The sequence below is a fragment of the Syngnathus leptorhynchus genome, chromosome 15 (assembly GCF_054491065.1).
Source record: "Syngnathus leptorhynchus isolate UIUO chromosome 15, UIUO_Slep, whole genome shotgun sequence".
NCBI lineage: Eukaryota > Metazoa > Chordata > Actinopteri > Syngnathiformes > Syngnathidae > Syngnathus > Syngnathus leptorhynchus.
Genome location: NC_141209.1, coordinates 3,586,608 through 3,613,909, shown reverse-complemented (window position 1 = coordinate 3,613,909; position 27,302 = coordinate 3,586,608). Strand labels below are relative to the sequence as shown.

General features: G+C 44.9%; 1 protein-coding gene across 8 annotated transcripts in view; it reads left to right on the top strand.

Moving 5' to 3' along the window:
* The first annotated feature begins 2,336 nt into the window (after window positions 1-2,336).
* meis2a (Meis homeobox 2a) overlaps window positions 2,337-27,302 on the top strand; it is a 64,522-nt gene continuing 39,556 nt past the window's right edge. For 2 of the 8 annotated variants that reach the window (XM_085931361.1, XM_085931358.1), the window contains exons 1-7: window positions 2,340-3,298; window positions 3,440-3,666; window positions 4,600-4,741; window positions 4,837-4,887; window positions 4,966-5,016; window positions 5,532-5,681; window positions 13,366-13,480. In XM_085931361.1, coding sequence (XP_085787487.1) covers window positions 3,287-3,298; window positions 3,440-3,666; window positions 4,600-4,741; window positions 4,837-4,887; window positions 4,966-5,016; window positions 5,532-5,681; window positions 13,366-13,480 — 748 coding nt within the window. In that variant the 5' untranslated portion in view covers window positions 2,340-3,286. Of the gene's footprint in view, window positions 3,299-3,439; window positions 3,667-4,599; window positions 4,742-4,836; window positions 4,888-4,965; window positions 5,017-5,531; window positions 5,682-13,365; window positions 13,481-27,302 lie in introns of all 8 variants that reach the window. The other 6 variants (XM_085931365.1, XM_085931359.1, XM_085931363.1 and 3 more) reach the window with 5 other exon arrangements.

Below are 27,302 nucleotides of genomic sequence, written 5' to 3'. Positions count from 1 at the left end.
CATTAAAAATTATACTGTTTTTTTTATTTGGGTTTTTTTCCTTTTTGCCTTGCATTTCCGAGGGAAGCAGTGCGTGTGTGTGTTAATGTGTGTGTGTTAATGTGAGTGTGCGTGGAAGAGCCTTACATTGGACACGCATAATTAACCTCCACTGTTTTCACACGCTCTTTTGCCTGTTCACATCACTCTGCACGGGGGGGCTAAAAAAACGCTCACACTATTTCCACTTTAAATCCACGCGAGAGGAAAAAAAAACGTTATCCCATTTCAATATAATTTTTTTTCTCGATAAATGCATTTTTTCTTTAGCAATCAAAAGCATGCAAAATATGACAACAAAGCACGCGCTCGACTTACCGGTGTAATCCAACATTAGTGGTGATTTTAGGGGGGGCGGGCGAACTCGCATAGTGGAGTGGCGCTCTTCCACGCTGTTTGTGTTTCTCCCTCTCTCTCTTTCTCTTTTCTCTCACTCGCTCTCTCTCTGCATGTGCGTGCTCCTTCCCGGGGAATTGCTGCTTGAAATGTCCACGCAGCCGTTTGTCAAAGCCTTGCTTGCGATCCTTTGCACTTCCCACACCCACACCAGCGACCCCCCACTCCCCCCCCCCCCCACCCTCCTGTATGCCAACGTAACTGTTGTCACCTTGCATTTATTAACCCGTTATTTGTTTGTTTCGGGTTGGCCTCCCCTGCAGTACAAGCTCCTCTTAATCCCCCTTTTGTAAATTCTTGATCATCCTCGACCGCTATTAAAAGCATAGCGAGGTGGCCCCGTGCCTAAAGAGCTCCTGGAGGGTCTTCACGTGCAAACGATGCCCTCCTTTGCTCCTCCTCCTCACCCCCACCCCGTCTAGTTGCCTCCTCCTCCTCTTCTTCTTCAGCTTCAATCTCCCCCCTCATGATTGATGATGCCCGCATGGCCATGCTTTGATAATTGACCAAATACTCCCAGGCACTGATTCCTATCAAGAGAGGAGACCACAAAATAAGAGAAAAGAAAAATATTTTACTTTTAAACTACTGTCAGATTTGCACTGACATTTTATATTGACTTAAGTTTCCTAATATTCTTGTTAACGTTCAGATTTGGTCAGGAAGCAAATCAACAAGTGAAAAAAAAAAGTGGCACAAGTGACATTTGCAGCTACTTTAATGTTCAATTTGGACAAAACCATCCCATTAAGAAAAGGCGACAAATGCAACCTGATTGTTTTATTATTCAATTTGGAGTAAGTAACATCTTTAAAGTGTAATAATAAGTCATCACAAGTATGGAAAAATCATTGTTTCATTTAAACACTAGCATCAGGTTCATAATCTTCTATAAGGTGTTCAAAAGTTCCAACAATAGTAAGAACGTAAAATTTGCAGCCCATTCGTGATTGTTTGCACACCAAAATCAGAGAACAAATCCATTTTAAAGTTTAAAAAATAAGCCGACACATTCGGCCAATTTGCGGCCCTACCGTTTTTTGCTTCCACCGCATTTATTGTAAACACCTGCAAATGTGAATCTGAATAATCTTAACAAAAGTCACCACAACTGGAAAAAAAAAAAGATTTTTGTCAGCCATAATTTGGTTGTTTTAACAATCAAATGTGAATCGCAATCACGTTTCAAGAAAAAAAATCTGCACAGCGGAGGGGAAACTAGAGCGCCGCCGTTTTTGCTTGATTCTTTTTGAACGTCGTCTTGGTTGGCCGTGTTTTCAAAGACGTCACTACAAGTGGAAAAATGGCGCTGTGTTTATTGCGGTGTTTACTACGTTAGCCTCAAATTCATCATCATCTTATATTGGCCCCGGAGTTTCAAAAAGAAGTTGGTCCAAATGGAAAGAGTGAATATGGTGCGTGTGGACATTTACTGCGCGCTCCATTTTCAAATCACGATGATCTATGCGCGCTACATCACAGCCACATGATTGCGGTTTACATTTTTACATGGGAATCATCTTCAATGGTCATATTGATATTTTTACCACTTGCTAATATCAGGATGTGCTTTGAGTAATGGCTTGCGTTTCTCCATTTTAAGATCCGATTTTTTTTATTTTCAACATTTTACAATCATAATGCACCTGTACTATTGCTTACTACTTTTAAACATCACCTTTTTTTTTATGAGACAGTTTACCTTTAATGTATATGTGTGTATGTAAATGTGTGTATAATAATGTTCTTGTTGTGTGTTGCAGAAGTGTGAGGTGTTGCGTTGCTGTCCAAACGTGGATCCCAAAAGTATTTTGGGTGGGTGGGGAGAGAGTTTTGGAAGGTTGGGGGTGGCTGGAGAAGAGGAGGGGAAGGAGGAGGAAGAGAAGAAGGAGGAGGCTTGGTTTGTCTACTACTAGTACACACGGTACACACACAGAAACACACACTCACACACACGCATTAGAAGGAAGAGTGGGTCTCTCCTCTCTCTCGCGTGGGAGAGCTCTTCGCCTCGCCTTGGCGCACCACCACTGGCTGGGGCCAGCACGCCACTTCCGGGATCCGTCATTGCGCTCGCCCACCGCTCGGTGCGCTCCGTGCGCTCGCTCACTCAGTGTGTTCGGAGGACGCGAGCCGGCCGCCGAGCTGACAACACTCGCTGACACTCATTCACTCACCAGCCAGCTACCAAGCCAGACAGCACCAAGCAAGCAATCAAGCAACGGACCCGGACAGACATTTCTTTTTTAAAAATTCTTTCCCAGTTTTTTTTTTCCTTCCTTCTTCAACCCTCCTCCCTCGCGGTCCGCTTGTGCAAAAAGTCCACACTGGGGCGAAGCAGATATTTAAAGGAGACAGAGCGGAGAGGACTTACAGGGGAGGGGGGGACACCGGACTAACACGCACGGCACCCGAAAAAAAAAAAAAAAACAAGGAGAGAGAGGGAGCGAGCGAGAGAGAAAACTTGAACATCATCGCCGAGCGTCATTCATTCATTACCTTGACAACCTCTGGCTTTGATTGACAGCCGGAGTGGCAAAAAGCCATGATAGACGCGACAGTTGACTTTACTCGCCGCTCGTTGACGGGCCAATTCTAAAACTTCAACCGTATTTTTTGACACTTTCAGAAAAAAATCTTTTCCCTGGGAGGACAATCCAATGCGACGATTGCGGCGCAACCGCCTCGGCGAATAGGAGAATTCGCCCAAACAAAACAAAAAGTTAGTCGAAAAAAAGGAGGAGGCAAGAAGAGAGAGCTGGATTTTTTTTTCACGCGGACGAGAGGAATATTAAATATTGCACACACAAAAAAAATCAGCACGGCGTATTAAGGAGTTTCTCGGAGCCTGATGGCGCAAAGGGTAAGTACGGTTCCACTGCACTTCTCCGTAAACATACCACCACGTTTCCCGTCCTACCAACCACCAAAGTCAGTCGGGAAAAGCGCCTGAAAGTCCCATCGCTCGACGCTAACTTCTACTCCATTGCGTCCGCTCCCGCAGTACGACGAGCTGGCCCACTACGGGGGCATGGACGGCGTATCGGCGTCCATGTACGGAGACCCGCACGCACCCCGGCCGCTCCCGCAGGTCCACCACCTCAACCACGGACCGCCGCTGCACGCCAGCCAGCACTATGGAGCCCACGCTCCCCACCCCAACGTCATGCCCACCAGTATGGGCTCGGCCGTCAACGACGTCCTAAAGAGGGATAAGGACCAGATTTATGGGTAAACTGTGCATGCCTTTTTTTTTTTTTACGGCCAGAATTCTTATTTTGGTCTCACTACAGGAGCGGACACTTTTGCAGAGTTTGGGGGGGATCACACGCTTTTTTTGCACAAATAAAAAAGATCTTAAAATGTAAATGCATGACAAAAAAACCTCCATAAGGAAATCATCCATTTTAAAACATATTTTGTTGTTTTTATATTTTTAAAAATCGCTTTTCTTTTGTAGAATACAACAACAATGTTGCACATAGTAGGCGTTTTGGAATCTTCATTTTATATAATTGTTAAAAATATAGCTTTAAATGTACGTAAGGGGAAACATTCTAATCGCGTGCGAATTTTGTAAATAATGTCCTCTGCCCACTTTTGCCTGCAAAACTACCATTACGTATATCAAAATGCACGGCTCAAAATAAGTAGTTCATAACATTTTATTCTACCAAAATATTTTATTTTACAGTGCAAAAGCGAGTACGTGAATGACCCGTGAGTTTATTTCTCATGATTTAGAATTATATTTTCTACTGTCAACGCCGTACGTAAGTTTACAAACGTCCTCGGTGCTGGACAAATAAACACTAAAATAAAAGCAAGGGTCTTTTCTCCTTAATTCTCCTTGGCCGCGTGTATATGTGTGTGTGTGCATTTCACTTTTGTGCTGCACTTCTCACGCTTGTCACGGTGCACTTACAAAAACGTCAGTCTCCGCCATGTGGATCAATGAGAGGTTAAAAATGTGGTTAAAAGAAGCTTATCATAATAAAAGTAAAATATTACCATGCAGGCTTTTAAAAGCGTGTAGTTTTTCTTTGGGCAGGGGGGTGTTAAAAAATGCAAAAAAAAAGATTAAAAACAAGTATTTGGATGCAAGCTCCGGAGTTTCCGACACGCTGCGCTTTGCTCAGCCCGCGTTTACTCGCCCCTGTGCAGGCATCCTCTCTTCCCGCTGCTCGCTCTGGTCTTCGAGAAATGCGAATTGGCGACGTGCACGCCGAGGGAACCCGGGGTAGCCGGGGGAGATGTGTGCTCCTCGGACTCCTTCAACGAGGATATCGCCGTCTTCGCCAAGCAGGTCGACAACCCAACATGAGCACGCAAATCGCATTTTTAAAATCCCCAAATGCGTTCCCACTTTAAAACTTACTTGCTGTAATTGTTTACTTTTAGGTCCGAGCAGAAAAACCTTTATTTTCATCAAATCCAGAGTTGGACAATTTGGTAAGTCCAGTTTAAAGTGTCCATCTCAACTAAAATATATATATTTTAAAGTTTAATGCATGCTTCCATGTGTTCCAGATGATACAAGCCATACAAGTATTACGATTTCACCTCTTGGAATTAGAAAAGGTAAAAAATATATATATTTTTTGGAGGGGGGGGGGGGGGTGTCTAATATGAGCATGACAATATGCATGTTATTTTTTTAAATTATTATTTCTTTTTGGTTTTACCGCTAAGATAGTCTCGTCACACGACGCAGCGGAATAAATAGTCATATTTAATGCAGGCCAGCTTAAGCAGCTCAAGTAACAATTGGTGCTCAATTAAGCCTCTTTGGCGCACGTTATTGATCCGCATGCACGTATCTGCTTTCAACTGCTGCCACTTAATACGCCCCTGCACTTTATTTGAAATTTGGATTATGATTTTATCTTTATTTGTCTTTTATTTGCTCGTGCTTGTTACACTTCAACTTGTTGCTGCATGTCTCAGGAGAATAATCATAAAGCACGGCAACACTTTGTCTATTGTTTGCATCGCTACTTAATTGGAGTTATTCTCGGATCGCCTGGAGTGTTCGCCCACATCCTGGGGAAGAAAAAAAATCGTAATTGTATTATTTTTTTCCCCCCTCCCTTAAGGTGCACGAGCTTTGCGACAATTTTTGCCATCGGTACATCAGCTGTTTGAAAGGAAAAATGCCAATTGATTTAGTGATTGATGAGCGGGATGGAAGTTCCAAATCGGACCACGAAGAGCTTTCTGGCTCGTCGACAAACCTCGCCGATCATGTAAGTGAACGCACCAATTTTCTAATGCGTCTCCGTGTGTGTGTGTGTGTGTGTGTTTTGAGTTTTACTTGTCTTATTGTTTTCTTCTCATGCATTTGAGTTTTGAACGCATCCTCCACACGGCTGATATTGATTTAAGATGTTGATAATGTACGTGAACGCACCACCTCCAACTGTTTTGGATTTGTAATATGTTGGAAGACGTTGTCGATGATTGTTCTCGTGTCTTGAACGCAACAGAGCTAGTGAAATCTTATTTTGTTTTTAATTGTTTGTAAACCTTGTTGATCTTGGACGTGAACGCAGCGTTCTCTTGCTTCCCACGTTTTCTCACTGTGTTGAACGCAACATGTTTTGTTGGCTCTGAATTTCTTTTAAGTGTTTGGCCTAGATATTGAGTCTTAAATGGTGTGCGCGCTCGTTTCTGCAGCACGGATATGCCAGTGGGGGTCAAAAGCTAAATGCGCTACAATAGCCTTAGTTATTGTTTTAAGTCCTTTGATTGGGTGCACTCATGCGGCCGTAATGCGTGTGCATTTGTGTGTTTGTGTGCGCGCGCGCACCATGGAGAGACAATTACGTGTTAGCCGCTAAGCTTTAGCTTTAGGCCACTATTTAAAATAAAGGAAGAAAAGGAGAAAGGGGTTTTTCCACGCGAGGAGGCTGTGGGAGTGTTGCAAAGCTACTATGGGTTGTCTCCGGAGAGGTGCACGGAGGTTGCGCGCGCGTGTGGTTGTGCGCTTGTGCGCGCGCACACGCACGCTTGCCTATTGCAACGTGAGGCTTTAAGCATCAATGTCAAGTTCAGATTGCTTATGATGCTCCTCGCTCAGAGACCCTTCCTCCTCCTCCTGCACTGCTGCTGATGTTAATGTGTTTAATTGTTTGCTATTGATTACTCCCTCTTTTTTTTTTTTTTTTTTTTTTTTCCCAACACTGCAGTGTGCAATTCTTCCACGCAACCCTCTTTGCCTCCCCTTTTATGACTGGAGGCTACTGAATGCTGAATTCAATTATAAACACCTATGGTGCAGAAACTTCCAGTCCCATTATTATTATTATTATTATTGCTATTATTGCTATTATTAATATTGGTATTGTTGAGTCCATGCAAATTTATAAAACAAATGTTTTGCTTGCAACAAAGTCACTTAGTACATTATGCAAAGTGTGTGCTCCCATCTCTCGACTTGGGCTTCAGGCCTCAAACACACACTCACACAGAGGTGGACTATGGTGTTGTATTTACAAGGGTCAAGCTAGTCTATATTTTGGCCCTCTTTATAAAAAGTGGCCAAATGATGCATGGCATTGTTAGCTATTGCAAATATTTGGGTTGAGGAATATTTGCAGTGATTAGAATTCACAATAATGGTTGGTATGTACATATTGTCAATAATTGCTCAAATCAAATCAGTGAGTGTGTTTTGCGTTTGCCAAATAGTGAACCCATGTTTACTTTGACTACTTATTATTATACAGCAACTCATCATTTATATTTCTTCCACTTACTCTCTTAATAAGCTTTAGTCTTAAGGTATTAACTCACCCAATGTGGCCTTAGCATCAACTTGTCAAATAGTGAACACACTTGTAGCTTGAATGATTTATCAATTGTAATTGTCATTATACCACACCTTTTTAGTTATAATTCTTACACCCACTTACAAGAAGTTAATTTTAAACAGACTCAAGTGGATGAATTGCAAGGCTTTAGCTAGCGTCAACTTGCCACATAGTGAACACACAATTGGCATGATTCATTTAAATTTCTAATCAATTATTAGGTATAAATGTCATCATAACATACCTCTTTAATTATGTTTTACAGATAGTTTGGAATAATATCAATTCATTGCATGAATAAATTGTGTGGCCCCAGCATAAAGTTGCCAAATAGTGAGACAATGCAATACAAGTATGAGGTCATCAAATAGTGAGCCAGCATTTTGTTGTTGAGCGCAGTGATGTTTATTAACCGTTTCTAAAGCATTTACTACATTGTTATTAACCTTTACAAACACTTAATTAACCCCTATTTGAAGTGCTAGCTAGGAAAAATGAGATCTGCAGGCTGAGACTCTCGTTTACTTGTCGTGTGTTACAACTTTGAGGGATTTATTTCTCGGTCGTGACGCTGGTCAACTTTTTTATGGCGACTGCTTTAACTAAAAAAAAAAAAAGATGCTAATTGGAGAGCAATAAACACAGACGTAAACATTTCAAAACAAAATACAAATGAGGAACAAGTTATTAATTTGGTCGTATTTCCCAATGAGTTTTCATCTCCAGTTTACCGTAGCTGGCAATGCTAATTAGCGTCAATCGGGATCGCTCAGGTCCACTTTTCTTCGCTTTGCATTTTTAATCGGCGGTGCCCTCCCCGGGCGCTGGCGGCTCATGTGGTGAAAGTTGGTTCTAGTGGAGATGATGAGGAGGGTACTTGTGTTTCCATGCTCCCCCCTCCCTCCCCTTTTCTCCTACCTAACATCTCAAGATGGCACACTTTTTATTTACACGTGAAAGCAGCATTGTCTTGGGCGTGATTGAATTACGCTGGAGCGAATAAGAGGCGTTCACTGCCACTGTTGATTTGGTGACTGTCTCTGCCTATGGGGCCCACCCAGGACTCACCCCTTCCCTCCTTTTGGCCAACCCCATCCAGTGGAAAACGAGGTAAAATAGAGGCGTTAAGTCGTTAACATGCTCTGGGCTGGCCTCTTAATGACATTTTTGCTCTACTCTCTAGCGCCCGATTTAACGAAACACAACTAAAGCGGTTTGGATCCCCTCGCTTGTACTTTTGAGGACCTTGCAGGGTTCTCGCTGCTTTGTTTTGGAGATCCTTCCTCAGGGAGGTAGATAGGAGTTCCCATGGAGGTTACGCTCTTGCTTATCTTGACGCTGCATGGCTGGAAAGAGGGAAGGGGGGTAAAGGGAAAGAGGGGGGTGGGTCTCTGTTTACATTGGATTTTCTGCAACAGGCCGGGAACTGGTTAAGACACGGTGAGCTCACTTGGAGGTTCCCCTCAAGTGTTGTAATGGACGAGTAGAGCTTGGCTTTGCTTGTTTAGGGTACAAAAACAAGCTTGTATGTTCTGCATGCATGGCCAGTAGGCGATGATGTCACACGTTAGCATTGATAGCAACATTATCTGAAGACTTTCAGTTATGTGTAAGTAAAGAAAGATTTTCGTAGTGGTCTTGAGGTGCGCAAAAAGTTGGGATGTTGTGATCTGTTCAATCTAGTCACCCTGTAAAAACGTGATGCGTGGGTGCACCACACTTGTAAGGACCTTAAAGGGGGTGCGTGCCCTAAAATGGATTTGACTCACACAAGTGAGTTTCAGTCCAGTTTTAAAATATTCCAATGTCCCATATCAACCAAGTAAACAAAATAGTGCACCTATTTTTTTTTTTATGTCCAGCGTTGTGTTGCTATGCAGTTCCGTCTAGCCTTACATTTCCTATTTGATTAGTGCTCCCGGGGCCTGTTGGGAGCCATATCTAATCATCATGGCTGCAAGCAAGAGGGAGAGGGAGAGGGAGAGAGAGAGAGAAAGCGAAAGAGAAGCTTTACTCACTTGTTGCTCTCTGCGCACCCTCTCCCCGCACCTCTCAAAAAGTGCATTACAATGCAGCTGCCGCAAGGTCGTATACCGGACAACGTGCGCGCTGCACAGATGTTCACTATGTGAGCTCGGTTTTTGTCTTTTAATAGAACATTCGCAGGTAATGATAGACGTCTTTTCAAGTCACTTGTCTGTTTTTATGTGCACCACTTTATTAGGTGCACCTCGATAAAACTCCTCCGGCGAATCCCCTCGAGCATCATCATCATTACAATAACTTTTTATTGAAGGTGTTTGGAGAGAGGCCTTGATTTATTTAGGGGTAATTTTGGTAGGCTGTAATTTGTGGTGTGCTGACGTGTGACAGAATATTAGGTACCCCTGTGCAATATATATATATATATATATATATATATATATATATATATATATATATAATTTATTTGACTGATTAGAAATAATCTTAATTTTTTTTCAATTGTTTATTCTATTTATTAGTTTACTCTTTCCAAAGCGTTTCTTTTAAATGCCATCCAACTAGTGCAGTGAGAAGTTGCCCTCGGAGAAAGTTTGCAAATCACCCTCTTGTCAGAGCGCAACTGTGATGAATTATTAGCTGCTCACTTAAGAGATCCATTTATTATTCGTCATAATTGGGGGTGTTGGTGAAGGGGTGCACCTACAATTTTTGCAGCATGTAATTATGACCTTCCCTCCTTCTTTACGTGTTTGTCGTGTGGCAAGATGTGTCTTGAAATATCAGCCGGCGTTATGATTTATGACCCTTTGTGTGTGTGTGTGTGTTTGCACTCCTCGTGCGTCAGCTGTTCTTTTCACGATCAGCAGAGGATCCCTTTAACCTCTCCATGCACACCATCCTTCCTTACCCTCCCTGCATTTCTCCCTCGCAGCTTTCAGGGTAATTGGAGGGAAATTCAATGACGCCGCTAAATCAATTTTAGCCGAAATTCCAAGGGATGCAGGCAAAGCGTGCGAGGCAGGTGTTTAGAAACGCGAGGCACGGGATTTGTCCTCCTGATTTTTATTTTTGTTTTCTTATTATTATTTTTTTTATTTAAACAAATACAAAATCTAAATAATATATATTCTTTATCTTCTAGAAAAAATAATACCTATCATAACTTTATTGCAGTTTATTGACTCACTCGTGTGAAACACTTCTTCGTGTATTTTGTAGTATGTCCATATTAGTTTGACTGAGGAATGCACACCAGGATGTACAGATTACGATGCATTTAATTATTGACATTCAATTTAATGATGTAATTACTGTATAATTTTACAAAGTACACTGCTGTGGTGCGCTACTTTTTTTAAATGTGGTTTTTGCGGGGCCGTATGGCATTTCCATTGATTTCAGTGGGGTAAAGATAATTTGAGATACAAATGTTTTGAGTTACAAGCGTGGTCACGAGACAAATTAAAGCCCTAAGTCAAGACACCAGTGTAATTACAACTTGTATTATGACAGCAAAAGGCAACCCCCTTGAGACTTTGCTCCATTTGCCCCCCCCCCCCCCCTCCTCGTGTGTTTGAATGCCGCCATTTTCCTCCATCTTGTTCCTACGCTTTTGAAGACAATTAGCGCCGAGTACGTTTCTCTTAATTACAGCCTTTCTTGAGGGAATATTCGCCTCGTTCCCTGTATATGCCCTTTTTGCTGTTGTTGTGCGCAGCGTCTGCCTGCCTGGCGCTCGCTTGCTCGCTTGTTGTGTAGATTGACTATTTGGCTGACACGCACAACTTGTTTGAACTTTATCACACCCACAGGGCCCGCGACAAAATGCTTGTGTATGTTTGTGTTTGCGCGGCGTCTGATGATGATGATGCCGCCGCTGCGCCCTCCGTTCAGAGAGGGGGCGCCGTAAATAATTTATGAGGGAAGCAGAAGAGGGCTTTTGTCGCGCGAGCAAAGTTACAATGCCGGCTTGTGATGTGTTTTGCAGACAGCCTTGTGGATTACAGGTGAATTTAAAGAAGAACAACAAAAATGTTGTTGTGGTTATGCTCGCTGGATCCTGCTGTGTTGTGGTCTACGGGAAATAAACACATTTTTGTTTCGCGGTGGTTTCGAAACTGGGATCTGCAATCTTCTCAGTGTTTATTAATATTATGACATCACACAAATCTGACAACCACCAGTATATAAGCTAGCATAAAAAAAAACACAACAACCACCATCCTTTCCTTTTAACACCATTAACTGCAGTCTATCTTTGAATTTAATTTAGTGGCAGCGCCATTAAAAATGACAAATTACTCCCACAATGATAGGTGAATTAAGTCTCATCGATTTGCTACATTAAAGGCCCCGGCAAGCCCGGCCTCACTGGAGTGCGGCCGACTTTCAGTTTTCCGAGAGGAAGCCGGTCATTTTCTTAACGGCTGAGCCTGCTGCTTAATTACATGCAAGCCGCCCTTCATCCTCCACGTGATGAAGACGCAACCGGACTATTTTGGGTGAAGCGTCTCGCTTTCACGCAGCATTCCCACGAGTCGCTCGCAAACAACAACAACGTGCTCAATAATGGAACGCAAATCCATGGGTGGCGCAGGTGACATTTTTCTGTCATCAAGCGACCCAGGTGAAATCTATGCAGTGGTACAAGGTTTTTGTTTTTTTCACCCAGTGCCATCCGGTGAACAGCTGACGCTGAGAGAGCCTTGAATGCAGGCGGAGGGGGCGTTGGAGGGTCTTGTGTAGTCATCTGTGCCGCCTTTACCAGATAAAAGGACCCTCGCTCGCTGCACAGCAGGACTCGGCACCCAGAGGAGCTCGGCAGCCGCTCGTCTCATCGCCTCCATTTCCTCCCGCTAAAACTTGACACTAAGTGAAGCTGCCCTCCTCCAGGACAGCTCAATGTAGACAATGTTGCAAAAATATGTATAGGGAGGGGAGGGGGGGTGGCATAGCGGGAACTGAGAAGTGGTTTGCGGGAAGCTTCGGTGCAAGGCAGAGTTTGTTTGCCTTGGGCTCCGTTCAAGGGCCCCTTGAGCAGCATCACTCATATTTTAATTCAAGTCGCCAAGCTTTTTTTTTTTTTCCTTTTCGTGACATCCCTACGGTATGGCGATTTTCGGGACGAGTGACGCCATCGGTCAGTCTTAAACGGCGGAGGAAATTCCAAGCCGAGCCTGCCGTCATGTGGCGCTGATAAAGCCTTTCCTGTAACAGCCCGAGTAGTCGGCTTCCTCGTGGGCCGGGGAAGAAGGCGAAAGAAGTCATCTTCAAAGCCAGTTGGCATGAAAACTTTTACACCATCGCCCCCTAGAATGAGATGAAATGCAGTATTTGTTAGCAGTTAAGCTAGGAGGGAGGCGTTCCACCGCTAACTGGTGTTATTGTCGGGCCTTGGCTGAGGCCTGCCGTTCTCAACCTGCATTTATGAAAGTGAATGTGTGCATCCGCGTGTTTATACTGCTCCCCTATTATGTCATACGTGTGCGTGCATATACGTGTGTGTGTGTGTATTCCTCGTGAGCCTCTGCGGGCGTGTGCACATTTTTGGCAGATTAGCAGGAGAATCACTGTCATATCTTATTTTCACTCCTGACAGCGGTAATGATTAATGGCGGTTGTGGTGTGTTTGGACGTCTTACCTCTGTATTTCGCACTTGACACGGAAGTCTCGCTCGGTAGTGATACAACAATAACAAAAAAAGAAATGCTATAAAGTAGAACGTGTGTGTGTCTGTTCCGACAATTACTCAGCAGAGCCCGTCGTGCAGGACGCCGCATCGCAAGAGTTCTGTTCTCATGCATTAATGAAGCTCTTTGATTGCACGATTTTGACTGATGGCCAGATGCTGCAGTGCTTGATTCTCTTTTGTTTGTCTTGTGTGTGTGTGCGTGTGTTGCCTGTCGATCAGGGGTGTGTAGACCTTGAGTTTTGAATTTTCTTCATTTTATTTCGGTCTGCCATCCTAGAAAAGATACTTAAAGGTTTTGTATGACTGGCTACAAGCTAGCTAGCTAGTTGTCAGTGTGTATGCTATCTGTCAGTCTTGCTAACTAGCTAGGTAGGTAGACAAACTCATACTTATGTTCTTTTCTTTCTCTTTTGCTGGTTTTGTCGATTGGAAAACGCCAGAACCCGGCGTCTTGGAGAGACCACGACGACGCCACGTCCACGCACTCAGCCGGCACGCCGGGGCCCTCCAGTGGGGGTCATGCATCACAAAGCGGCGACAACAGCAGCGAACAAGGTGAGTGTCTTGCCAAGACGCACTAACACAAACACACTATAGCATACATTCGTCATGTATCCTTCATATACAGTGGAACCCAAGGTCGCACAATTCTGAACGTATAACCAAAGTGCAATGGATATAAAAGATTTACACAGCCCTGTTCAAATGGTAGTCTTTGTGAAAATGACCAAGATGAATAACTTGTCAAGTTAACTTGCTCGACTCAATTGAAAAAGCCACAATTAAGCGGGAAAGTAACAAAACCCCACCTGAAATAATGTGGCTGCATAAGTGTACCAGATTCATCATTAAAAATAAATTTAAAAACGAAATATTAATTAAAAAAGTTAAAGGTTAATTAGGCGACAATTTGACCCGAAATGATTTGAATTCCCACAATTTCCATTGGGGGGAATTTTTTTTAATTGAGGACTGTTTGGTGCCTAAGCTGTTCCACTGTACATGAGCATCATCATCAACAAGCAGAGGCTCTTAATCGCGCAATTCCAGCCCTCCCAAACCATCTCCCTCCTTGTGCTCGTTTAAATGATCCCTTCTTTTGACTGGCGTCCATGTAAACACAGTCGCACCTAAAAATGAAGGCGCTTATCCGCTGTTAGCTAAACACTGTCGTTTAAAAAAAAAAACCTTTCCGGAAACATCGCTATTTCGAGAATCGAACAAAAGGTGGTGACTAATAGTGCATTTCTGCCAGTTGTCTCTCACAATAAAAAAAAAAAAAATAAACATTAAGTTTGCTGCACACAACAGCCTCTAATTATGCTTTAGTGTTATCTAACACACAACCTGCCAAACGGGAATAAAGCGTTTCACAACACACATATTGGAATGTGTTACAGATAGTGTGCGCCAATCACACGAGTGTGTCTCCATTCCGTCGTCACGCTCACTGTCAATTCTGACGCGATCAAAAACATGTGCACCTTGGAGAAAGGAAAATGTTGATCACGGGTGTGCTTGCCTTCGGGCAGTGTCCACGCTTTTTGCACAAAATTTCATCCAACTCTTTGTGGACAGCATAGCCGTTGTATCGTTTTGCCAATAAGTGATCAAACATATTGACGGATGGCACGCTCTGCGGCGGGGCTGCCTTGAGACCATCTCAGACGAGCCATTAACCAACCGCAGACCCCTGTGGTCACCCGCATCCCGACTAGTCGGGCCTCAGGACCAGGAGATCGCTTGGGTACGACCGCCGGGATTGTTATTGATCCTGTTATGGGTTCTCCCCTTTTGGTAGAATTTAGTGCCAATTTTAGCTAAAGTCATGGAAATTCTTTTGGATTTATTATCTGGAAGAGTAGACCATGCACTGCTGCATGCAGGAAGCAGAGAGCAATGGGGGGGGGGGGGGGTAGATGAGGCAGGAGAGAAACAAATGCACTGCCTATTGATTATCTTACACACATAAGTACAAGTGACCTGTAATCCACAGAGCACTTATCGACTCCTATCCGCACCGTATCCAGTAACAGACGATCGATACGAGGCCAAAGACAGTTACGGTATGGCACTTTGCGCCGGGCCAGGACCCACATTGGCGTCTCATTCACATTGACTGTCAATAATAATATTATTATTATTAATAATAATAATTCATAATAATAATTCATAATAATAATGAAAAGACTAAAACTATTTTTTGCCATGGATATTAATAGCCTTTTCTTGACTGTTCAGTTTATTTACACTTGTCAGACAAGAAAACAACAAAAGTGAGGCGCGTGACTCATCTCATTACGCTTTAGTCATTAGTTAGATTTAACGATGATATCACCGTCCATGAATAGTATGTCGACACCTGCATCCAAGTAAGCGGCAGAGAAGAAGAAGAAAAGAAAGTAGGAAGGCTGGAAGGGCGCAAGAGGGGGGTCAGCTGATTTAATGGTCTAATGAGGCCGTCCTCCAGCCAGTTGTTTTGTGTGCGCCGGGCTCTGACCTTTCGCTCCGCTCGGGAGCCCCGCCGCCTCATTTTTCACATTCTTGCAATTACGTTAACGCTTGAAGCACTCGCTGACTCCCAACTCTGGCCCTTTTCCATTCTACCGCCCCGCCTACCCCGCCACCGCTAGTACTACTCACTGCCTCCCACCTCCCACCTTTTCTATCTCCAGATACGTTCCCACATAAAATTTCCGCCGCGCGCTCTCGAGTCCGCCGAGAAAATGCGAAATGTACGCTTCGCCGTAGTAATGGGGTCTTTAACAGCTTGGCCCTTGTTAAAAGGGGTGAGCATGAGGATCAGACAGAATGGATGAGGGACGGCCAGATGGGCACCGAGTACTTTCTTCCAAGAGAAACATCCACTTTTTCATGCCAGCTAGGTTGTGCCCCCCCCCCCCCCCCCCCACACACAGACAGTTATATTGGGCAACACGGCGATGTCCAAAACCACATCATCTTTAGCACTCTACGACATTGCACTGTTTTTTTTTACAGCAATAACATAATTAGAAAAAAATCATGATAAATTAATGCATCATGATATTTCAATGGACATAGTGCTGCTCATTTTGCTGTGCGCACCTTGGTCACAAGTGGGCAGTGTAATACACACAGTAATGTTAATTTGGTGACAAAACACAGAAGAAGACTGTCACATCTGACTGAATTAATATTAGACTGAAAGTTTTGGAATTACCGCAACATAGATGCTAGTTCCATTGCGTTGTGTGTTAGCATTATGCTAGCAGATTGGTGGATGGCAATGAAAAAAATGGCGCCATTCACTTAAAGCAGCAAAAAGTGCTCTACTTTCCATTTTGTGGATATAAATAAGTAATTTTTTTCTGTATGTGGCCTTCAGAGGGAAAGGTTTGGACACCCTAAGCGTAGCACCATTCAGTGCACTCATTCTCAGCTCGACCTCTCACATACTTGGGACCCGGGGATGCTTGCCGCCAGCGCAATTCATCTCCGCCCGAGTCTCAGCATCAAGTGTGGCTCTGAAGTGTTGCCAAAAAACAATTAAACAAGTGTGCGAGCATGTTTTGCCACCTCCTTCAGGAGCCATTTATTGCCGAGCGTTTCAACTTGTGGCGGTGCAGTAGCCCAAAAGGCGCATCGAAATATCGTATTCATACAAACACCCGCATGTTTGAGTGACTCCCTTATGTTGTGTAGATAAACAAAACCAAGTGGATCGGACGGCGCATCATTTTGATTAACGGTCTTTTTGGATGGCGCCCAAGCTTATCTCGCAACATCAGCGGCAGGGAGTTAAACTTGATGAATGTGCGCTCGTCTCCCAGCGAGGTGCCCGCAATTGTGTTAGCGCTGCAACGCTCGCTGCACATTTGACAAACACTCTCCGACATACTCAGACATGAACGCTTAATCCCCAAAAGCTGATTCAGAAAGGTAGGCGAGCATCAAGTCCACACTTGTAATTATTAGCTATGCATGAAGACTTGAGTGGTGAGTGAGAGCTTTTTCCCGTAGTGGAGAGAAAAAAAAAAAAAAAGAAAGGGGGCCAGAAAGCATTTTGTAGCATTTTCTCCACAATTGCACAATCCCCACGCTTTTGTGGGTAGAACGACTCCCTGGAGGGAGCCGGGATGGATGGATGGATGGATGGAGCACAAGGGGAGGGGAGAGTGCCCGGCCTGATGCTGTTGCGGTACATTTGTGTGAATGAGCCGAGTGTGCGGTGAGATTTTGGGGTGCGACCCCTTCAGGGTAATCCAAGAAAGATAAGATCTGGGATGGATGGATGGATGGATAACATGAAACGTAATGATACATTTTGGAAGCAAGTTGCCCAACGCCGCCGTGAAAGACGAGAGGGTCATCATCGGTGTGTGTGTGTGTGTGTGTGTGTGTGTGTGTGTGTGTGTGTGTGTGTGTGTGTGTGTGTGTGTGTGTGTGTGTGGGCATGCGTGTTCCCTCTAAGTGCCTGTTAGGCTTTAATTTAGTGTTGTAATTAAAGCTGAACACTGGCCCATAAACAACAGATAAACAATAAAGCAGAGCCAAGCCCCGCTGTTTCATGGCCCTCACTCCCAGCTGCTTGTGCACTGATAATCTTTACACCGCACGTGCTCGAAAAAACACGTTTATATTCTGTGACAGCGTTAGATGCTAGCTAAATGTTAGCACTGTGCTAATAGAAGCTGTCTAGTTTGCTAGTGTGTGTGATGGTTTTGTTGGGAAGGTCTGGAGTTATTGTTGAAAGCTGAGAAGAGTTGAGGGGGTGAAAACACGTTTACGGGGTGTGGTGGTTGCCGTGCGTGTGTATGTGCGTGCGTGTATGTGTGTGTTATACTTTCATGATCCCATTAGCATAAGAGAGGCTAAATTATTCATGTGGAGTGCTTAATCTATGGGGAAAAGTATAGTTAATGCACATAGTTTTAAAATGGATCTTGCCCTGCCTCTGCTCTAACACCAGATTCCTGCTGGATTCAGCATTCAGGGGCATTTACGGGAACAGCCACACGCACGCGCACCAACCCGCGCACACGCCGTGCTCGCCCGACACAGTGTGTACGGGGCGATGCGAGCTGCTCCGAAATCCCCTTCCCCGTCCTCCCCTTCCCACTTCTTCCCCCCCCCCTGGCTTTCTTTCGCCCCTCGCAGGACCGCAGACTACCTGGCCCTCTTCCAAAATGTGATTAAAGAGAATGATCAGCTCCCTCTGCTCCATTCTTCCTTCCTCCCTTCCGCTCTCCCTCTCTTTCTCTCCAGCTCTATCGCTCTTCCGACCCGCTGTTCTGTTCTGATAGATCCCGTTAGGACAAACAAAAGATAATCAGGAGAAGAAAAAAAATAAAACAAAACTTACTTTCTCTTTTATATATTGAATACCTTTGTCCGGACCCGGCCTGGCCTAACCAGGTTAGGCCTGACCTAATCTACAAACTAATGTTCCAACATGGGGAAGAAATTAGCCAGATTATTCTGACACCATCTGAGGAGAATGTCAGTCTGTTTTGTGCCATTACGCCCCCCCCCCCCCCCACTTTTCCGCCAACATGTCGATGCCGAGTCTTTGAGTGAACTGACCGTAATTAAGCAGCGAGGAGGAAACGATGTTGCAGGGAAGTAATCACGAGTGAACTACAGTAAAAAGCAGGGGAGTGACTCCTTTTCGGCTGCTCATTAGACGGTGCCTTTACACACCCGTGTTGCATTGCCGAATGCCGGGGGAGCGCGTAGCGGGCTCTGATGTAATACGCCTAAAAGGGATTGAAGCCCCAAAGGGCATCTGGGCATCCATTAACGCAGCCTCCTGTGTATTTTTCACCGGGATGATGATGGCGCTCATGTCCTTGAGATGGGAGGGGGTGATTTGAGGGAGGGAGGGGGGGGGGTGTTTTCCCTGGAAATTTTCTTGTTTTGTTTCAGCCGCGCTCTCGCCCCAAGGGGGTCAGCCAAGAAGTCGGCCTTTAAGAGGTGATAATCCAATTGCTCCAGTCCTCGCCAGATTTGTTTTGCCCCCCTCGCGTCTGCCGGCGTGTTTGTGTGTTTACACAGAGTGTAAGCACGCGTGCGGGGATGTAATAGAAGGAAAATAGGAGGCCGTGGCGGCAGGATGTCAACCTCCCCCATCCCACTACCTTCCCCCTTTATTCTTTTTTTTTTTTTTAACGGCCCCATTTGGGATCAGAGCGAGGTTAGCGGGGCCAAGTGTGTCAAAGGCACACCTGCAGGGGGACGGCTTACGGCGGCCCCCGTTTAAGGTGCGCTTAGTTTAACCCTGACTTCAAATGTCCTCTCTGGCGTTGCCCTTTTGTGTTTGACCAATGGGCCTTGCGCTCTTCTACTTTCTTTTCCTTTCTTCCACCTCCCTTTTTGCCTCTTTAATCTCACCCACTAACCCCGTAACCTCCCGATTCTCCTCTTCCCCGATGTCCAAATCCGCAAGCACAACCGTCTCGACAACAAAGAAACGGATGAACGGCACAAAGTTGAGCAGGAGTTTTAATGACGATAAAAAATTTCCCCCATTAGCGTATCCATCGAAGAAAAAGCTTACCATTCCTTCCAACAAAATTCCAAATCAATCATCCAAATTAGATCACAGCTGTTAAGCTAGCATCGTTTTTGGCAGCTAACGCGGCACTTCCTGTTAGCGCTCTTATCTGAAACCTATTCACACCACTTACAGTTGCACTAGCGGACTTACGGTAACTTTAAGATGGCCACAGCTTGGTTTTTTTGCCGTTACGAGTAACACACGACTGTGTTCTGCTTCTTTTTTATGGTCTTTTGTACACAAGCTTTTTTGCATCCTGGCCCACCAGGAAGTCTTTCGCAGTCCAGATTACCCACTTTGGTGCTGCGGTTGAGCCCAAGCTAGCGAAAGCGAGACCAACAGAGGCTTATTTTGTTATGCGCTTTACTCGTACTTGTTTGGAACCTCGCGCTACCCTAAGCTAACGGCATCCAAGAGCGTGGGAGGATGATGACGCGAGTTGTGCTCGTCTTCCAACAAAGCTTTTGAGAAGGCAGCATAAGCTCATTTTCTACTTGTTCTCCAGCAGCACATTTGATGACTTTTACAAGTCGGATTTTTTTAAAGGACCCCCGCCGTCTCCACACCTGATTGCTTTTGTTTGGGCGTTCCACGGCTATTGCGGGGTTAGCCTTCTATCAGCAGGTAGCGCCGTGAGCCACCTTCCCGATGTTTATTGGAGGCAGGCATCTCATGATTTTTGATCACCCCAGAGGAGGCGTTCGCCTTGTTAGTCAGCAAGGATAATTTCTCATTTACACGCCCCAAGCTGTGAACGCTCGCAAAGGAAAAGCCGGGGCTAAATTCGCTACCAAAAAAAAATAAAAAATGGGGGTGGGAAATGACTTGTAAATGAAATAAACGCTCCAACCCAGCTTGGCTGCAGGGGCTGAAGCTGAGAAAAGCCTTCATTATGCATTTACAGTAATTCATTTAAAGGGTTATCAATTTAGAAAAAAAAAGACAGAGGGGATGTTTGAGGGAGAGCGCTACGAAGGAACAAGGCAAGATGAAAAGGCGTAAGATATGCAGAGGAGAGCTCGCTCGCTTGCTCGCTCGGCACCAATTACACACTTCCATGTTTGAAAGCTCGCCTCGCACACCGCAATCTCTCTCTCGTGTCACGCTCCACCCACCCCTCCGAAAAAAAAGACTTGATTTCCCTTTAATGAAGGCCAAGGAATCCTCTCCACCACTATTTATGTTCTAATATTGTCCTTTTGCTCATTTGAATAGTTTGTATTGTTTCCAGGGTAGAGGTTAAGTTGGGGGTGACTTGGCTAAAAGTTATAAATTGCACTTATTTTGAAAGATAAGTCTTGTCTGTTTGCAGTTAAAAAAAAAAACGAGAGGCTTCGCCATTTGTTTTGTTTTTATGAAAGGAAAACCCAAATTTTTGTGCGCTGCCCTCAAATCTGGGGGAAACCACCGGTATGCTATGATGTGGAGCGGGATGATTACACGATGAAACGATTCCACTTGGATCCAACTATCATATTTTAGATCAAATCAGCAAAAAAAAAAGGGAATACCGCATTGCGAGGTTTTACAAATGCAGCGACTTTGACATCCAACTTCCTCCGTCACTGTAAAAAAGCCACAGAGACAGCGAAGCACATTAACTTGACACTTTCGCTAACCGCTAGCTACTCAAACATTCCTCCCACCTTGACGACAACTTTTCATTCCTAACCCTTCAACGCGAGAAAAAGCAACATTGCCATTTTTTGCAAACAAGCTGAGGATGACTCAGCCCCCCCCACCACTCCCGTTTGAACAATTGCAGGAAACGTAAGGAGACGGCAAGTTTTTTTTTTTTCAACCAGAAAACACCACTTATCTGCTGATAAGCGTGTGCGTTCTTTTCATTATCAAAGCGTCGAGGGAACTCGCTGTAAAGTTGCATTCAGCTGTGAAACAATGAAATAAAGAGAGAGGGAGAGAAAAGAGGAAAACGTTTAACTTTTTCCAGAGGGAGGGGGAGGGGTGGGTAATGCTACATTGTTTAGTATGAATACTTACTCCCGGGGATGCAATGTTTAGACAAGTGAGTGTCTGCAGGAGACATCTGTGAAGCTTGCCCTTGTGACCTCGTAAAGAATGTTCTTAAGGTAGCCGTAGGAGTGAAGGGGGTGAAAAGTGCCTACGGGGCACCGAATAACAACTTACCGGACACAACATTAGGTACACCTGCGCAGTCAGCTCATCGAGGGAGCAGTTAAACAAATGTATTTGTTATTGTCTGCGGCCAGATCTGATCAGGGGCCAAATCATATGCTCGGCATGCTCGGATTGTGAAATAAGGTCATCAAAATATTCTGAACACCTCTCAGTGTGGGAATAAAATGAAGTGAAAGTGAAAGTACATTCCTAAAATGGAATATAAGTTACTGTAATTATAGTGCAAATGTACTTTGTTAAATAAAATAAAATTGAATAAAAACAAAATAAAAAATGAAATAAATAAAATAATTTACTGGCACGCCAACTTGCTAGATTTGCTTTCCAGCAATCAAAGCTGTAAGAATCGCTCTGAATGTTCCGAACTCCAAAGTCGATCCCATAATGTGCAGAATAAATCCATCCTTAGTTGACAACATCCCTGGAGTTCCTCTAGCACACCTGTTACGTCCTGATGTCCATCTTGACAAAGTAGTGATTAAGAGCCCAACATGCTGATCTGCCCAGGTTGCACAGATCCTTGTTGCACCTGGCAGGCTTTTGACGCTCTTCCTTCTTTGCCCTAACGATGAGATCATTTTCATCGTTTGAGTCCAAAGGAAGCCTGGTTCAAAATGAAGCCCTCCGAGTGCACGAAGGGGGATCCCTTCTGCCATTCAAAGTACCTGCCATTGTGTGTCCATTGTTGTGAAAGCTCCAAAGGCATGCAGCAAAGCCCTCCCCCCTTGTTGTTGTTGTTGATGATGGTACTTTCCATCTTCACCACTGGCTGTGGCCCTTTGCCCTCCCTCTGTCTTTTGTTACGCTGTCGTTATTTCATTATTTTTGTACTCCCACTCTCCTCTGGTGTGCAGTATATGCTTATTGTTCTTTTCGAGCACCCTCATTACTGCCCAGTTGGATTTCAAGGGCCTCGTTCTTTGATTTGCCTCTCACGGGGGCACTCATTGCTGTTAGCTACTGGCTAACAGCTAACAGGCTCGTTGTTGCTTGCTACTCCCCCCCCCCCCCCTCCAAGCCAGCCGTCTCAGAGAGTAGGCTCGGGGGTATCGGCGGGCTGAGGGTGCATGTGAGGGGAGAATTGAAACGTCGATAACCCCATGGAAAAAAAGGGAGACAAGAAAAGCATCGGGATGGAGAGCTTCAAAAAGCCGAGGATGCTAATTAATAGCATGAGAAAGGCTTGTGAAACTTTTGACGCCGCATGATGAGGAGCTTATTTGGAGTCGTGTCCGTTCCTCTTGGCAAGACAGTACATAAATGAACACTATACGCCAACAGTTTTGTTGTTGTACCCAACAGATCTTACCGCGGAAAAACTTCCACAGTTCGGTTTTGAACATTCCCGATGAAATTCTCCTCAGTGCCCACCGAGTATTTTGAGGCTAAACGATGTTAACGCAAACGGGTGCCTTTCCTATCGCGAGGGGTGAATGTGTGCCAGGGCCCAACGGAGGACACCCGGGCCGGGTTATTGACTTGTAAAGACGCGGGTAGGTGAGGGGTCTTGACAAGAAGCGAGCGGCTCGGCGCTCTCGTAAAGCCGACTGATTTCTACACTAGTTGGCTCCCCCGAGAGACGGAGAGAGAGAAAGCCCCGCTCGACTGTATGAAAAAAAAAAAAACCGCGACGATGAAAAGAATAGTTTTGTGAGAGGAGATGCATGTTCCCGCTCCGCGTTCTACAACACCCTCGTTTCTGGCGGGAATGAGAGCGGCTGGTGAAAAGGGTCCAAAGAGGTTTCTACTGTATGTGGCACACTGTCATTGTGTTTTGCTTTATGTCTGACTTTCACAAAGGATGTATGAAATCCTCTCCATGCCGTTGATGGTTCAGACTAATTTATGAGGCTAAACTGCTCTGACATAGAGCGATGCAGGCAAATGGGAGGGGGGGGGGGGAAAGGAAGTTTCCATTGACTCTCCGGCACGGGCCCGAGTCAAAGCCCCCGCAGGGATCCGGCTGGGTTTGAACTTTATCAGGGGCTACACTTAATCAATACCATATCGGAAAACGAATTAATTACTAAAGCAGAATAAAACAGCCGCATTTTAAAGCGAGGATTCATCAATTCCGTAATCTCTTGGTTACAGCTCAGGTGTCAGGAGGATCATTTCAACTCGGTGTAATGAGGAACTGTGGGAGTTTACAGCCAGCCTTCGCTGTCCGACTCCTGTGTGTACACACACACACACACACACACACACGCCCATACACACAACTAACACTGAATCAAGATCCCTTCCTCCCTTTTCGGGTTCGTTCCCGCGCATTTGTAGTTGTTTACCTGTTTCGTCATGTTCTCATGAGAATGAATGCGTCGTAATTTGTAGAAAATATGCATTTAAAAAAATTGCCTAATTAATGTTATGGAATAAATATACATGGGAAATTTGGTATACTGTAAATTGATTTTGGCTAGCATTTACACTGCAGTGCCATGTTGCCTTCCTATCAGCTCCTTTCGGTTCTAAATACAATAAATTCCTACTGCAAGGGTGTCCCACAGGGTTCTTTGCTAGGTCCACTTTTATTTACAATTGATGTGAAATACATTCCTATAATCACTAGCAATAAGATAACGGCTTATTAAATTAGAATTCCTGTTGCTGGACATTCCTCATAGCCAAACTGGGACACTGCTGGTTGGCATGAATTTGTCATGATCAAACCACCATGCATAAAAATGTTTTTAGTGCATGGTGAGCGCGTTTAGATGCTGGTAATACTCTCCTAACAATCGAGTCTGTAAACACGTCTGTCCTGGACTAGCCATGATGTCGGGGTGGCGGAATTCAAGGCAGGTCGCACAAGGGGGTTATGGGTGATGAATTGGCTTTTTAGTAAGCTCATTAGGAAGCCAAACAGAGTTTAGACTGGTGGAGCAGGGCAACGGCGCAGTAATCAGTTCTGCTCGCTTTGTTCCTTTGCCTCCAGGACATTCATGGGAAGAAAAACAAAAAGGAGGGAAAAAAAAGTTGATGTTTGGGTGATGAGAAGACTGCATAGAAGCTTGAATCTTGATGGTTGACTTGTTGATTTATAAACCTTTAAATTCATTTAGGCTGCCTAGCATCAAAATGGAGGTGGAGAAAAAAAAGTCCAGGTTTACATTTTATGATCAAAATTATTCTTTGGTAGAGAAGCGTCGAAAACAAGTAGCACCAGCGAGTGTGAAATGTCTGCCGGATACACAAAGGCGCTTCATTAGCTCCTCCGCCTCAGATGGAGTGAGGGGCAGTCATGGGGATCACAACTCCCTTTGAGTTCACCGCCCACCCCTGCAATTTAGCCCTTTTGCCATCCATGCAAATTGCCTCCTGACATCTGCAAGTGGCTGCATCTTTATTTCCTGAGACCCACCCCTGATCGCGAAAGTAACTTTCAAAGAATGACTTCAAAAAACACCAACCAAACTTTTTTTATTTTTGGCGGGTCACGGCGAGAGGCCATGTATCGGCGAAGATACTTATCTCCGGCATTCCAGGGATGACATAAAGATATGTGCCTGATGGCGGGGTTAGGGGGCTTAGAAAAAGGGGGCGGGGTCAGGGAGTGAGGTGCAGGAGTTGTTTGGCAACTCCACCCCCACCATACTCCTTACTGCCTGACTGCTTCGGCTCCTCGCACGTAAAACCCTTTTAATTAGACGCTCTTATTCCACTTCATTAAGGGAACACTTAATGATGTGTTTTTTGGGGAAGACAACCGCACATTACCCTCCCGTGCAAAGCGGAGTCGTCCAGTCGTAGCCGCCGTGATGCACTTACAGCTGCGTGTTTGTCTCGTCGTGATTGTTGGGCAGGAAAGCAAAAGTGGCGAGGAGGAGGCGTGGCCGTTTTGCCTCTTTCACCTTTAGCCGCTGTCCCGGTGGTAGGAAGGGGAAGGAAAGAAAAGGGGGGTAGTGACATCTGAGTTTTGGCAGGGAGCCGCGCTGAAGGAGAGACTTTGTTGTAATTGCTCTGACAGGTTTTAGGGCTGTTAATGACTCCGGCCCGAGCGCTAGCAATTTGTCAGCATGCTTGCTGTTTACTAAGCTGTTGTTTTATGGTCCAGTGCGAGGGCCTTTGCCGCTTGTTTAAGCACAGATCAGGAAATCATCAGCGTAAAAAAAAAAAAAATCCCCCCTGGCTGCTGCCACGCATTAAAAAAAAAAAAGGTCTATGGATTGGAAAGTTGTTCATGTCAACTTCTAGTCAGAGGTGATGTAATCTACTCCAACGTTTGGCGTGAACACTTCTCTGCATGTTTGCGTGCGTGTGACTAGGCAAAGACCCCTCGGTAAATCCAGAGTAAATAAGAGGGGGTAACCAGACGGACAAAAGCGGGAGCCCCTACCGCTTCTCCTATTGCGCTGCCATTTGTGAGTGAGAAGGGTTGGGGGGGGTGATGTGCTAAATGCTGCTTATGTTGGTGAAAAAAGAGGCTCCTAAATCCCTCACTTCTTTTCTGTTCGTTCTCTATGGCGAGAGGTGGTGTAATAGGGTGTTGATGGAAGGGAGGGGCCACGGTCGCTATGGCGAGCTCATAATAAGAGCACCCCTATATAACATATACAGCTTGTCCGGTGACTTTGCCGTCCTCTTTGAAACGTGCCTGACTGGGCCGCATGGACACAGGAAGAGGCAAGCCCCCTCCCCTCATCGGTAATAAGTCACTTGAAACACGGCTACCCTAAGCCACTGCCTCAACACTCTCGCTTCATTAGTCCGAAACAAACACCGAGGGCCTCCTTGTGCACCGCGCAACATCCAAAGCTCGTGTAAAGACTCTCCAGTCGCTGTATGGAGAGTGAAATGCACCACTGGCTGTCTTGTGGCGGCGGATGTGGTTTAAAAAAGATGGTTAAAAAACATTTGTTTGTTTTTGGCAATGGCCCATTTATAAATCAACAACTATTTTGAAAATTGATGAATTGTTTAGAGGTGTTATTCATTTCTAAATAAACAACTATTTTTGAAAATTGATTAATTTTTGACAACGGCCAATTTATAAATCAACCACTATTTTGAAAATCGATTAATCGCTTAGAGACGATATTCGTTTATAAATCAAAAACTATTTTGAAAATCGAATAATCATTGCCAATTTTCTGTTACCGACCGAACCAGAAACTGAATCATGATCAGTGTAATAAAAAGATGAATCGATAAACAATTCAATCATTAATTAACCTGCCGATTAATGAATCGACCAACAAAGTCTGGGTATCCCTTTGTACAGAGTGTAGAACCCTTAATGCAAGAAACTTCCGAAAAAAACGTCCCAGCTCCCCTCTGGTTGCGCTAATACGTTAGCTAAGCAAGAGTTGCAGCGTGTTTACAGTCCTCCTCCACCGACCCGTTAATGAGCTCAGCCTCGAGACCAATTTACTCACAGCCAAAGATATATGTGTATGCATTTTTAATAAGCACCCACCGGTGGCGAGTTGAGACTTACGAAGGGGGGAAGCACATGAGCGGAGACCGCACTTGGACCCGTTGTGTCTCCCGCCTTGCGTTCTTCCGCCGTGTGAAATTATGCGCCAACTTTTAAACAGAGGCCTGTCACGGTATGGCTGGCGTGTGTTTAAGACGGAGAGCAGGAAGGAGGGTACGCCCCCCCCCCCACCTTCTACTCCCCCCATCTCCAAGGGTGCTGCTTTTCTAAAAGTGCCCGAGGCTACACTCCAGCATCTC